Source organism: Opisthocomus hoazin, chromosome 9 (assembly GCF_030867145.1).
Source record: "Opisthocomus hoazin isolate bOpiHoa1 chromosome 9, bOpiHoa1.hap1, whole genome shotgun sequence".
Taxonomy (NCBI): domain Eukaryota; kingdom Metazoa; phylum Chordata; class Aves; order Opisthocomiformes; family Opisthocomidae; genus Opisthocomus; species Opisthocomus hoazin.
Window position 1 is genome coordinate 27040355 of NC_134422.1, and position 13335 is coordinate 27053689.

At 44.3% G+C, this 13335-nt stretch overlaps 1 protein-coding gene across 32 annotated transcripts in view; it reads right to left on the reverse strand.

Annotated features, from left to right (window-relative positions):
• The window catches only part of TTN (titin), a 245384-nt gene that overhangs the window by 193343 nt on the left and 38706 nt on the right, over nt 1–13335 (reverse strand). For all 32 annotated transcript variants that reach the window (XM_075430105.1, XM_075430099.1, XM_075430122.1 and 29 more), the window contains one exon: nt 11460–11516. In XM_075430105.1, the coding sequence (XP_075286220.1) occupies nt 11460–11516 (57 nt within the window). The remainder of the gene's footprint in view (nt 1–11459; nt 11517–13335) is intronic.

Here is a 13335-nt window from a genome sequence, read left to right on the forward strand (position 1 = left end):
AACTGTACAGCAGTTAACAATGAACATGAGGTCCTCTTGCTGTCAAATACACGCCTGCCAAAACCAGCAAGACATGCTGTGATGTCAGGTGACTTATGAACTTCCCATCTGGATCAACTTGGGTGTCTCTTTAAACCTGACATCACAGTATGGGTTAGCCATACCCCCAGAGTGTACAGTGCAAGTAACAGTCAAGCAACATTGGTGCATTTCACAAATATAATTAAAGTGCTATGTGTCATACATATTTGTATGTACACTCATAAAAACAAGTACAGCAGAGTAGTGCTAAGAACCTGGTTTAATTCAAAACACCAACAAAAAGAAGAATGCCAGAATTAGGATTGGAAAACTAACACAAACTTGTCAGTGCACAACCTTTCTTCTGGTGCAGTTACTTAATCTCTTTCAACTTAATCTTTTGTCTAACACACCAAGTTATTACCTCTCCCTTACCAGCTTTGTCCTGTTATTGTCACTTGACTCGCATGCTTACAACACCATTATTACTAAAATCATAAGTTTGCACTCTTTATTTAATGTCATTGGTTTAAGTCTCTGCTTTTAAACTCCTCCCCGTCACAATGTTGCATACTAAAACCCCCACAATACCAGAGAAAGAGGACAGAGCACTTTAAGGTTTTTCTTTTTCTAGCTTTTGTGAACTTGGATATTTATGTGTTGGACCACTTTGTTCTAATGGTGGTTTAAAATGAGAGGAAGCAGACATGAAGAACACGTGATTCTCTGCAGATGCCTGACACTAGAAACATCACTGAAATCTGAGACTTCAGGAACGGAACAAGCCATCCATGAAAAGCACGGTGCAAAGAAAACTTCCGGACATCAAATCCTGTTGTTCTCACTGAGTCAAGTTTGCTCAGTTAAGGCCCACAGTATTTGATGCTGGAAAGATATGAGAGTTGTTAAAAAAGAATAAAAGAAGTGTGAATGAATAAATGTCTCCAGGCACTCTAATGTTGAACCTTGATAAGTCTCTCAATTACAATGTCTTAAATTCCAAAACTTATTTAGAGATAATAATTTTTGCTGCACTCCAATAACCACTATGAAGAAGAACAGAATATACAATACCCGTTCTTTCTCATTGGTTTTAACAATAATTAGTCTTGCCACAAACACCATAGCATACATGACATAGCAGAGTGCATACAGTGATTAACTGCAGAGAAGAGATGCTTTGGTAAAAAAAAAAATTACACCATTCCTTCAGTATTACCTGCCAGCCTTGTTAAAACAGTAAGGCAGTTTCCCCTGAAATACAATGTGCTAGTAAATTTGAGAACAGGCGGCACAATTGGCCCACAATAAAGTATACAAATTGCAGAATGGAACCTCTGCTAACACAAATGAGAATGCTTTATACACAGGAGTGTGGCAAAAAAAAATGCACTTTTGTGTGTTTCTAAATATTTATGACAGAATAACTACAGAGATACTTTTTCATATTTCAGGTATGTCTGTGAAATTAATAAAGTACAAGAAGTGACGAACTTAAATCATTTACACATTTATTTCATTAATTAACCATACATGTTAACATTCAATACACATTGATGACAAACAAACATAATTCATCCTTTTTTTAAGATACTGGGTTTGTAGTATTGAAGGTGACATTAAACCTGACAATGAAATTATGAGTTTTGTCATTTGAAGAGATTTGGCTCTAAGCTATACCAGTTGTCCCAGAGTAAGTTTATTCAAAACTAGAATTACTCCAGATTTATATCATTGTAGCTTAGGAGAGACTTTGTCTCTGCACAAGCACATGATAATGTTCCTGGCTAACGTATGAAACTTAAATCAAGACTTTTCAACTTACATAAACCACAAACACTACTACACAGGTAGAGACAAAGATGCTTGGCTATATGTTCCAGATGTGAACACGAACTTGGACCGGTTTGACTTACGGCTTCAACAACAAGTTATGGGCCTGTTTCTACCAAAAAATTAAGTTCATTAACGTGCAAATTAAACACATGCCATAATTGCTTAGGACCTAACAAAAGAGCCTCTGACCTCTTTGGCGTTGGACCTATAAGACCCCGTCATGTCACAGCTGGCATATGACATGAGACAATTCGTGCCTACTTCCCTACAGACCTCTGCTGTCTAATTAATCAGTTAGTGCTACACATCTACACAAGGAAAGGGTTAAGGACACATCATGAAGCAATAGTTTCCCAGCACAACGTTGGGTCAGACACTCATGTTTCTCTTTCCTACCACCATTACCTATGAGAAATCACAATTATCTCTGCCTTTTAACAACATACAGATCTTAAATATTTATCATGGGGTCATGACTGGAACTTGCCACTCCTGACTAAGTTTATATTGGGCAATTCAATTGGGCAAAATGAATCTTTTGATCAATAATTACTATCCCAGGTGAGTGATGGAATAGTCTTAAAGATTATTGAGGTTTTGAGGCATGCTGACCTCAGTGTGAGGAGACATCAAACTCAGAAATAAGAACATGCATGAATATAATCTGAATGTACTGTAACAATAGTTCTTTTATGCTTAAAATCACCATGCTCATTAAAGAAGTTTGCAAGGTAACTGACAGCAATTTGTACATAACATGAATAACTTCATGAACAGGTAATCAATCAAAGTAAAAATAATTTTTGTTTAGGGTTGTTGAACTCCAGGTTTCACCTTGGCACACAGGTAAATGGAAAGCTGGTATGTGCATTACAGAGTTATTTAACTTCTGATTAACATTAATTAATAACTTGCATACTTTTAACATATTTTCTTAATCGATATATCATTGTTTATGTAAGACAGATTTAGTTCTGATTTAATTATGTCAGCTACTGCTGATTCCTCCTCCTAAATACTAGCATGATTTTAAATACAAAAATATATACTCCTATTGAGAATGCTAATGTAAAATCTCTTCTGCTGAGAAAATGGCACAGGTAACAATTGAATGTATTCTACTTATTTCTGGTCATTCTGACACATAGCACACTTAACTGTTACTAATTAAAAAAAAAGAAGAAACGAATAGGTACAGATTTAGTTCTAATGTGAAACAAGAATACTGCATAAATATCTCTCAGTTTTTTACTACTATGTATTTTTTACGAATGACACTGAAATACGGGGACAACCAAAATTATTTTGATGAATTTACAGTTACATCATTGATTGATTATGCTCCCTCTCTCCTTTCCGTTTAACTTCTAAAGACACTGTACAAAATACGTTTTCATGTTTATTACTTGGTAATAGAGAAAAAAATCCTGTTCAGTCTCTACTAATGCAAAACTTTCACTTCTTCACATTGTGTTGCTTTTCTTTGCAACAGCATAATTCCATTGACTTAAAAAAAAGTCACTTAATTCCATGAGTCAGTAGAATGAGGCTCATGGATGTAAGAATTTTGCAGTGATAGAAACTGTAAACACAGGATTTGAATCAGTGAGACTCACATGTTCTGACACAATATCGTGAGAAGGGGGAATATCAATTTAAGGAGTTCTTTCACAGAACTATATCCAAACTAAAAAGCAAACATAAGTTAGTATGGCATACCTTTAGATTGCAAGAAAAATGTGGTTTCTACATTTTCAGATGATTTCTAGCCTACATAAAACCATAATGATTGCACTGTTACAGACACACAGGAATATGTGCACTATATGAAAGAATTAGTCCTACATAAATGACAGTGAATTAAAATATCTTTACAAGAATGAGTAAGGAGCTTGGAAGGAGCCTGAAATATACCTCAATGCAGAAAGTATGCACAAGACCTATGCACAGATTAAATCTCACTTAAATTCCCCAATGAAGGCAAGTTTAAGTGAGACAGAAATATGCCCACATAGAGTGGTTTTCATCTCTAAAGAGATTAAAAACAATGCCCCAAAAATGAGTGCTGCATTGTTATCTGCAGTGAACAGCAGCATAAAAACATGTAGTGTTTCAAAAGAGACTCTGAAATAAATTGTGGAAATTTAGTATAACGTTAACACAGCACAAGTCTCCGCAGTTCCTGCCCTGTTAGTAGCTATGCATTTGTACTGCCCACTGTCGCCTTGCATCAAGTTTCCAATAGTAAGGCTATGAGAGCCCCCCTGCTCTTCCTGTGCACAGTACCTGTCCCCTTCCAACAACACCCCATCCTTGTACCAGAGAACACTTGGGTTGGGGGAACCAGTCACGAGACACTGGAAGCATGCTGAGGTGCCTACAGATGCACTGGAGTCAGAAACGAGCCTCAGAAATTTTGGAGGGGCTTCTGTGACCTGAAATTCAGAGCTGCAGCTCTCTGACTCCTCTGCCCGAAACTCAACCCGTTCCTCTTGGGATGGCTCCGCAAACATGTCAAAAGTGATGTTGACACCCTTCTCCCCTTCGACTTCCTGCTCTTGTTGAGTCACTGCAAGCAGTTGGATCGCTTTCTCCGAGTTGTCTACATGTGGCTCAAATTCAAACTCCAGGTCTATTTCTGACTGGTCACCTGGGCTCACAGTCTTACTCAAAAGCAAGTCGCACTTCTGAGGCCTGTGCAGTTCACTGCTTGTGACTGTCTCGCTGTTTGCCTTAGCACTTTCCCCCTTCTGAGCCATAACTATGAGGGAGCCTTTGCACATTGCTTCCCCCAGCCTATTAATTGCCCGACAGTGATACCAACCACCATCAGAAGGACCTACATTTTGGACCCTCAGACTGTGAAGTCCCTCCTTCTGACTCACAACATACTTCCCTGTGGCAGGTGTCACACAGGTGTCACCTCTGAACCATTGCACTACTGGGACAGGAGTACCTGTTACCACACACTCAAACACTGCCTCCAAGTCTTCTGTCACCTGGACATCTGCAAAGGGCACGGCAAAGTGGGGAGGCATTTCAGTTACTTGGAAATCAATTTTTACATCCTCATTCTCCTCTGCAGCCAAGCCTGCAGCTTGCTCCAACAAGGCAAGTGGAAGGACATCCAGAGAAACAACCATGCTTTTCTTATCTGGGCTAAATTCAGGACTGGTTATGATTTTGACCTGCTTCTCAAACTCCTTCACCTCATTTTCATCCAGCTCCACTTCCAGGAGGATCTCCTGTGGTGAAGGTGACCTTGAAGATGTGTTTTGCTCCAGTTCAAAGTGTATAACATGCTGGTGGGTGACAGGGGGTGGCAGTGCTAGTGACCGCCCATCTTCAGACAAAACTTCCACCTGTGCGATACTTTTAGCTTCCCCGACAATGTTCACTGCATGGCACAGATACTGTCCTCCATCAGCTTTCTGGACGTCAGTGATCTCCAGCATGCATTTGTCCCCATCCTTCTCTATTCGCACTCTCTCATCCAGCTCCACCAGAGATTTATTATGATACCACTTCACCCCTGGCTTGGGCAGACCCACCACCTCGGCCACAAAGCTTAGTGTGCTGCCCTCATACAGCCTCCTGCTGTTCAACGCCTTGAGGAATGCAGGTGGCGTCTCCCTGCCTGATGGCTCCAGGGCTTCACAGGGGGTTCTAAACACCTCAGCCTGTGGGTGGTCTGGAGGCTGCTGCCTTCTCTCACAGAGGGGGACCACAGCCAGTGCATCCATATACTCCCCAGTGGGTGTTCGGTAGCGCTCTGGTGGTGTGCTGTCCCCTGATGCAGAGCAGGATTCCTCAAAGGGTGTGAAGTAGTGCTGCAAAGGTGTGTTGCATTTCGAACCCTCAGAGGGTGTGGAGTAGCGCTCAGGTGGTGTGCTGTGTCCTGAGCCCTCAGATGGTGTGGAGTAGCGCTCGGGTGGTGTGCTGTGTCCTGAGCCCTCAGATGGTGTGGAGTAGCGCTCGGGTGGTGTGCTGTGTCCTGAGCCCTCAGATGGTGTGGAGTAGCGCTCGGGTGGTGTGCTGTGTCCTGAGCCCTCAGATGGTGTGGAGTAGCGCTCGGGTGGTGTGCTGTGTCCTGAGCCCTCAGATGGTGTGGAGTAGCGCTCGGGTGGTGTGCTGTGTCCTGAGCCCTCAGATGGTGTGGAGTAGCGCTCGGGTGGTGTGCTGTGTCCTGAGCCCTCAGATGGTGTGCAGTAGCGTTCAGGTGTGCTGAGCGGTGTGTGGTAGGATGATGATGAAGCAGTTTCAAAGATCTCCACTGAGGAAGGAGGTGTGTAGAAGCGGTCCGAATCAGGTGACTCCTCTCCGCTCCGGCTCTCCAGCTCGATAGACATTTCTGATTCAGGAGAGAAGGGCCGGGTGAGTTCCTGCTGATTGTTGTAATAGTCATAAACCATGCTGAAGGTAACTTCCTCCACTTCCAGTGAAGTGATGGTCTCTTGCTGCTCCTTCTGAATTGTCTTTTTGAGATCTGGAGTTTCCTGCATCCCAGTTGACCTTAAATACTTGCCCAGAGACAAGTCAGGCTCCTGCTCTGAGGCCTGAACAGCACTGGGCTCTGGATCTGCAGAAATATCCTCCCACAGTCCTTCTCCTCCATCCAGGCTATTCTCAGAGGCTTCCTCAGTGGGAGTCCTTTTCTTGCCCCAAGACTTCTTTCTTTGCTCCTTCTGTGTCACAGGATCATCCATTATTAAACCAAGTAAGAGTTGCCCAAATGAGAAGCCCTTTGTTGTGTTTAGTTCCTGTTGGGTGTCCCTGAGCATCTCCTCAGGGGAATCTGTGCTTTCCATCTCACAGGTGGAGCTGCTCATTTGTGTCTCAAAGACCTTTTCTACCCCAGAACCTTCCTCCTCCTCAGCCTGATGCCCAGCCTGGAGTTTCTCTTCATGTGCAGCTTTTTTCAAGTTGATGATGAAGCTGTCACTCTGGGAGTCTGCGGTCTCCAGTCGTTTCCCACTCTCCCACACATGTGTTTCCTTCACTCTTCTTTGGAAATCTGCTGTGGACTCCACCAGAAAACTACTTATAGGTCCCTCAAGTGAATCCTCCGCACAGACACTCACCTCTGACTCATTAATTTCTTCAGCGGAAGACCCCTCTTCAGCAGATACCATGATGCTGCCAAGATTACCATTAGGGATTTGCAAATCAGTCCTCCTGATTTCTCTTGGCTGTGCCTCTTCCTGAGCACCGACCTCCTCCTGCTGCATCCTGTAGCTCTGACGCAGCTCCTCACTCAGAGACATCTCTTCCACAAGTAAATTATGTTGGTGCACAGGGGACATGAGCCCAGTCACTCCTACCTCCACACTCTCCAGAGCTCTGGGGGTTTGTGCCTGTTCTGTGTCCACAGTCTCTGCAGTTGGGAAAGGCTCCACAACCTTCTTCAGATCAAATGTCATATTGGTCTCATCAGTCTCAGCTGGCAACAGCTGCTCTTTGAAATGCACTTCTACGTGAACCTCACCTTCCTCAGTAAAATCCCGACCTGAGTTTTCTAAGCCTGGAGGAGTGAGGATTCGATCCAAAGAAGAGCTGCCTGCATCAGACTCAATTTCTTGCAGCTTTTGTCCATCATTGTGTATTTCCCAGTGTGTGGCATCCCAAGGATCAATCATTTCTTCTTTACAAACATGATCATCAGCCTCGATGTCCTGTTCACTATCAACTGATCTCTCTTGTTCCTTGGCCTGTTCCTCCTGCTGCTCTTCTGTACAGAAGTCATAAAAACTGAACTGTTCCTTTGTGCGTGTGCTTGTAATGTTGTCCTGCAGGTGGGGCACACTCGGCTCTTCTACACGAGGCACATCAGGAGACACTGCCTCCCAGGCAGGGGCATCTCTCTCCTCCATGTAAACATCGCTCTTCTCTGGCACCACAGATAATATAGGAATGAAAAATTGTGAATCCTCACACTCCTTTGCCAGAGCAGACTGCTCAGAGACATGTGTTTGCCCTTCCACAAATGGTGACTCCAAGTTTTCCCAGGACAGAGTATCTGTATGTGGTATCACCTTTTCTCCTTCAGCCTCCAGCTCCTCTGAAAAGTGACCTGAGTCCTTGGCCACCAGCTCATGCTCTTCCCTGGACATGCCGGGGTGCAGCTCAGTGGCATCAACTCCAAAGCTGTGTGCCTCAGAGACAGCTTTTCCCCTGTGCTGCCTTCTCTCAGAAATACCATCTGTATCCCTCACATTTTCTTCTGTATAACCTTTTTCTTGCCTTGCATAAAATTCCATGACATCCTGCACCATCGCTTCCTCCATTTCACTTTCCCTGAAGTGAGGAGTTTTCTCACACTCCTCTTCCAGCTGCTCAGGAGGAGATGGAGACAGCTTCAGGGACCAGGGTAGGTGGGCTTCCTCCTCCTTGGACCATGTGATCTGTTCCTCTTCATTCTTGCTAAGTGTGCTGAGGTCTTGGAGCTGTAGAACATGGTCCACAGTAGGGAGCTCCTCAGTGCCTCCATCCTTGCTATACAAACTGGGTGCACCAGGTTGCACTGTCAGCTCAGAGGCAGTCTGCACTGTTCCAGCCACATTCTTGGCCACAAAACAATAAAGGCCAGCATCTGCGACAGAGATCCCTTGGATGTGTAAGCGATATGTGCCATTCTGCCATTCCTCAAACCTCAGCCTCTCACTGGCAGAGAGGCTCTGGCCATTCAGATACCAGGCCACAGCTGGTGGGGGCTGCCCAGACACAGCACACTCCATCACCACTGCCTCCCCTTCACAGCAAGGAATGCGTGCTGGGGCTTCTGCCACAATTTGGGGTGGCTCATTTCCCACATCAAATGAAAACTTGAACTTGTGCTTTATGGTCGGAGCAGCCTGGTCCGGAGAGGGCCGTGTGGTGCCCCTCATCTCTGTGTCTTCCTCTGGTGTTGGAGTGGGGGCAGTGATTTTGATTTCCACAGGCAGCGACAGCAAGTCTGAGTCTAGAACTGCACTTGGCAGACCCTGCTCTGTTGCAAAGGCCACGCTGACTTCTTCTTCCTCCTCCTCCTCCACCTTCTCCTCCTTTTCCTCCTCCACCTTCTCCTTCTCTTCCTCCTCCTCCACCTCCTCCTTCTTCTCTTTCTCCCCTTCTTCTTCCTTGTTCACCTTCTCCTCCTCTTCCTCCTCCTCTTCCTTCACCTTCTCCTCCTCTTCCTTCACCTTCTTCTCCACCTTCTCCTCCTCTACCTCCTTCTTCTCTTTCTCCCCTTCTTCCTTGTTCACCTTCTCCTCCTCTTCCTTCACCACCTCCTCCTCTTTTTTCTCATCCTCTTTCTCCTCCTTCTTCATGGCCTCATAGGCTGGCATCCGCCGCTTAACACAGAGTGCAGCTGAGGTGCTGACTGTGCCCAGTGGGTTGAAGATCACGCAGGTGACGGTACCACTGTGCTGTGGGAGCAGGCATGGGAAAGTCAGTGTAGAGCGGCACTCTGTGGTGTGAACAGCAGTGCCTTGGATGCGCCCCACAGGCCTGGTGTTGTTGTACCACGTGACTGTGGGCTGTGGGCGGCCATGGAAGAGGCAAGAGAAGGTGCATCTGTGCCCCTCAACAGCCTCCTGGGGCTTGATCTCCTGGACAAAGAGGGGTGGGCAGGGCTCCAGGAGCCCGCTTGACATCTGCCATCTCTCCCCTGCAGCCTTGGGCCTGCAGTACCCCTTCACTACCTGCACCTCGAGAGGCTCTGAGCCATTCATCGTGGCAGCTGTCTCAGGTGGTCTGGGCTTTCCAGGAGGGCCCCCCTGAGGCATGGACATGAGGGATTCCTGCTTCTTCTTCAGTGCGGCCCTCTTTGCCTCCCGCAGCCGCCGCAGCTTCCAGCGGATCTCCTCATCCAGCAGCTCCTCAGCATTTGCCACTGTGCCACTGTGCTCCCTACTGCATGCCAGACCTGGACGGTGAGGCCCCACCAGCGGCAGCCTCTGGAAATGGATGGTTCGTACCATGCCTCGGGCTGGGGAGAGGTCCCCAAGCAACTGCTCAGCCTCCTGCCCCTTGTCGAAGGGCGAGCCAGTGCAGCGGAGCACAACCCGCAGCCTGTCCTCCTGCCGCCGCTGCAGCAGGCACTCCCAGCTCTCCCGCGTAAATTCTGCTTTCCCTGCAAAGCCTAAGCCCTGCTGCTCCCCACAGCGTGTCACCAACAGCGAGGCAGTGGACTCAGCTGAGCCCTCACTGTTAATGGCAAATACCCTGTAGCTGCCCGCATCGTGCTCCCTCACATCCCGCACCTCCAGGCTGGCACGGTGTGTGTGCTCCTCACTCTCAGTGCGGATCACCTTGCGGCAGTCCTGGCGGACCGGCCGGTTGTTATGAAACCAGGCCATGTGGGGTGCTGGGCAGGCCACCAGCTTGCACTGGAAGAGTGCAGGGTCCCCCTCCAAGACAGACCTACACTTGAGGCGCTGTGTGAAGGTGGGTTTACGGTTCTGGGTGCAAGCCAGCACCGCCGCTGCCCCAGGTCCCTCGAAGTTTGCCTTGCTGTGCTGTTCTGCAAGAGAAGGAGACTGGGTTACAACATGCCACACTGCCTGCCACCTGATTGAAAAAATGAAATAGCAATGTATTGAAATAAAAAATGGGCATGCAACAGATTTCATCACACACCCAGGAAAAAAAAAAGTAATTCACTCACCATATTTGTTCGAATAAACGCAACGCCTTGCTCTGTTTTAAAGATTGACACGAAAATCGTTCGTTGTCTGTTCTTTCTTCAGACTGTGGAAATTTCTTCTTGAACAAGCAAAAATGAATTTCAAAATAACACGTTCTTCTGTGTGTATGTTTTTGATGCCTGGAAAAGCTGTGTGTCTTTGGGTGGCAAAGAAGAAAATCTTACCTGACTTGCAGACAGTAGAATAAACGCCCTTTCCTGACCCTTCTGTTTGTAGATTAAATGTTCGAACAGTTGAGAAAAAATATTTTAAAAGATATTAAAAAAAAGTAAGTAAGTAGCTAACATGAAATGAGAAGGCGTTTATTCGAACTAATACAGCCACTAACTTCACAGTGTTATGCAAAGGGAAAAAAGCAAGCAACATGAACCACATATGCTATCTGCAAGCCAGGGTAAGAGATGTATCATGATAAATTAATGTATGTAAAAAAAGTGCAAGGAATCAATGGGAATATATAGCTTTCACATATCCTAAAACCCAAATGCTTTCTTGTATACTTCACTGATCCATCCAACAGTGTCCATTGAACTGATTAATGTTAGATTACTGATTTGTTTAAAAATAATATGATTAAGACTTGTATAACTTTCTTCTGAAGTAAACTATTCCATGCAGTCAAAAGGAAATTGAACATACAAAAGCTCTGTGAACAGCTGCAAAGCACGAAGTAAAAGCTAAGGATATGGCTGCAAAATTATAAATTTGAAGTTTTAAACATATTTTAAAACTTAAATAACCTTATAATGCAGGTAACCCTTTGCATATCAAAACAAACATGCAACATGTTCCAATATGCTTTAAAGTGTGTCTTTCTTTCCTCATCAGACACTACATGTAAGCAGGTAAAAACTTTACACAACGTTACTAATTACTGGTACCAATTATTCAGTGTGACATCATTGGTGACTGTACCTTTCATTTCCATTTCAATCTCTTCCTTTAGCTTCTCATGAATAATTTTTTCAGGAGCTGGAATAAAAAGACAAAGATTTTGAGCTATAGTTGCTAAATATACCATTCAACACTTTGTGTAGTAAAACCATCAAACAGTTCTTGCAAATACATGAATTCATACATACATACACATAAATGCATGCCAAACAATTCAAACACCTAATAAATTTTGAGAACAGAGTAATTAAATGCTTTCAAACTTGTTTGCAATATACACTTTTCTATAAGATTTGCTTTCTTTTTTGCAGGGTGGAGGGAAGTTTCTCATTTAACATGCCTTTATCATGCCTTATACATCCCTGAAGAAAACATTCAACAACCCACAGATTAAAGAGGTGCTTCTCGTTCTTTATCATCTCCCAGGGAATGAATGTACTGGAATGCAACGATGCTATGCAGGAGGAATTGATACTTGGAAGGAACATGCAGTTGCCAACCTGTCACTCTCAGATGGGTGCTGCACTCGGCTTGTCCTGCAGGATTAACTATTCTGCACTTGTATATACCCTTGTGGTTCTGACCAACCTTCAACAATCTTAAACTGCACAGTGGCCCATCATGTTTTAAGGAACACAATGCAGACTCCTCAACTATTAGCTGATTGTACAGCCAGATCACACAAGGTGTGGGCACACCCTTCATTATACAAAAGAGTAACACATTGTCTCCTTCTTTTACAGTGGTTTCTGAGGGCAGAGTTTCAAGGAACTCTGGTGCTTCGTCATCAGTTTCTGTGACGTCTTGAGATGGCACAACATCGGCATAGCAGACTCTGTTTCTTTGCTTCTCAGTTTCATATGGTCTTTGGGATGTAGGTATAAACAAGCTCGAGGTTTTCTTGGAAGATTCGTGCTTAACTTCAGACGCTTTAAACTGACAATCTTTGGCTGCTTTAAAGCTTTTAGTATCTGATGCAAGGGTAATTTTTGTTACTGCTTTGGCTTGTGCTTCTTTTGCTAGGTAAGAATAAAGTTAGGAAAAGGATTAGGTCAGATGTTTTGTAGGAATAAAAAACATCCTTATACTTAGGGGGAAAACCCCCATTAATTAGTATTGAAAGAATGTCCAGCATATTAGTGCTACAACAATGCTATTAAACATGAGTGATTACACTTTTAAGAGCTCTATTCATGCTAGGCTAATTCTAGGCATCAGTTAAGCCTGTGGGACTTCCATGGAATGGAGACTTGGTCTGTAATACCTAATATAAGCACATCTTTACTTTTAATTGAGAGCCGCAATTTAGAAAGTAGCAGCAGCAGATTATGTAAAGTGCTTTGCACAGCTCAAGAGTGGAGAAAGGAACTTCAGTATGTAAGCACTAATTCAACAGGGTCAATGGCTTCCTCATTAATCATCTTAGTTTTCTGCTCTTGATTCCTCTGAGCTCAGCAGAAATACTATCTCCTGACCAGTGTCATGATAATACATTTTTGGGTCTTCACTAGTGGTAACACTACTAACATTTTAATTTGCTGATGCCAGGAAGAAGTGAAAGGAGTCTTAGCAAAAATAAATACTTATATCTCAGGGAGAGTGAAGGGTAGAAGACAACGTACCATTGCAGGAATACAATACTTGCACCCATTAATCCTTTCAAGTACATTGACCTATATTGCCAACCTTGGAACTGGAACCTTGGATTTATTGGAATCAAGTTGGACCCATGGAGTTTGAAATGACCAGGTATCTAGTTCAACACTGCTTCTCTGGTATTCTTATCTTCCTGAAACTCCAGCTTCAGGAATTCTCAAAATGCAAAAATTCCTACCAGTCCGTTTTGCTTTACATCTCACTGCATATCATGATGTGTATGAGGAATAAAAAGACTCAG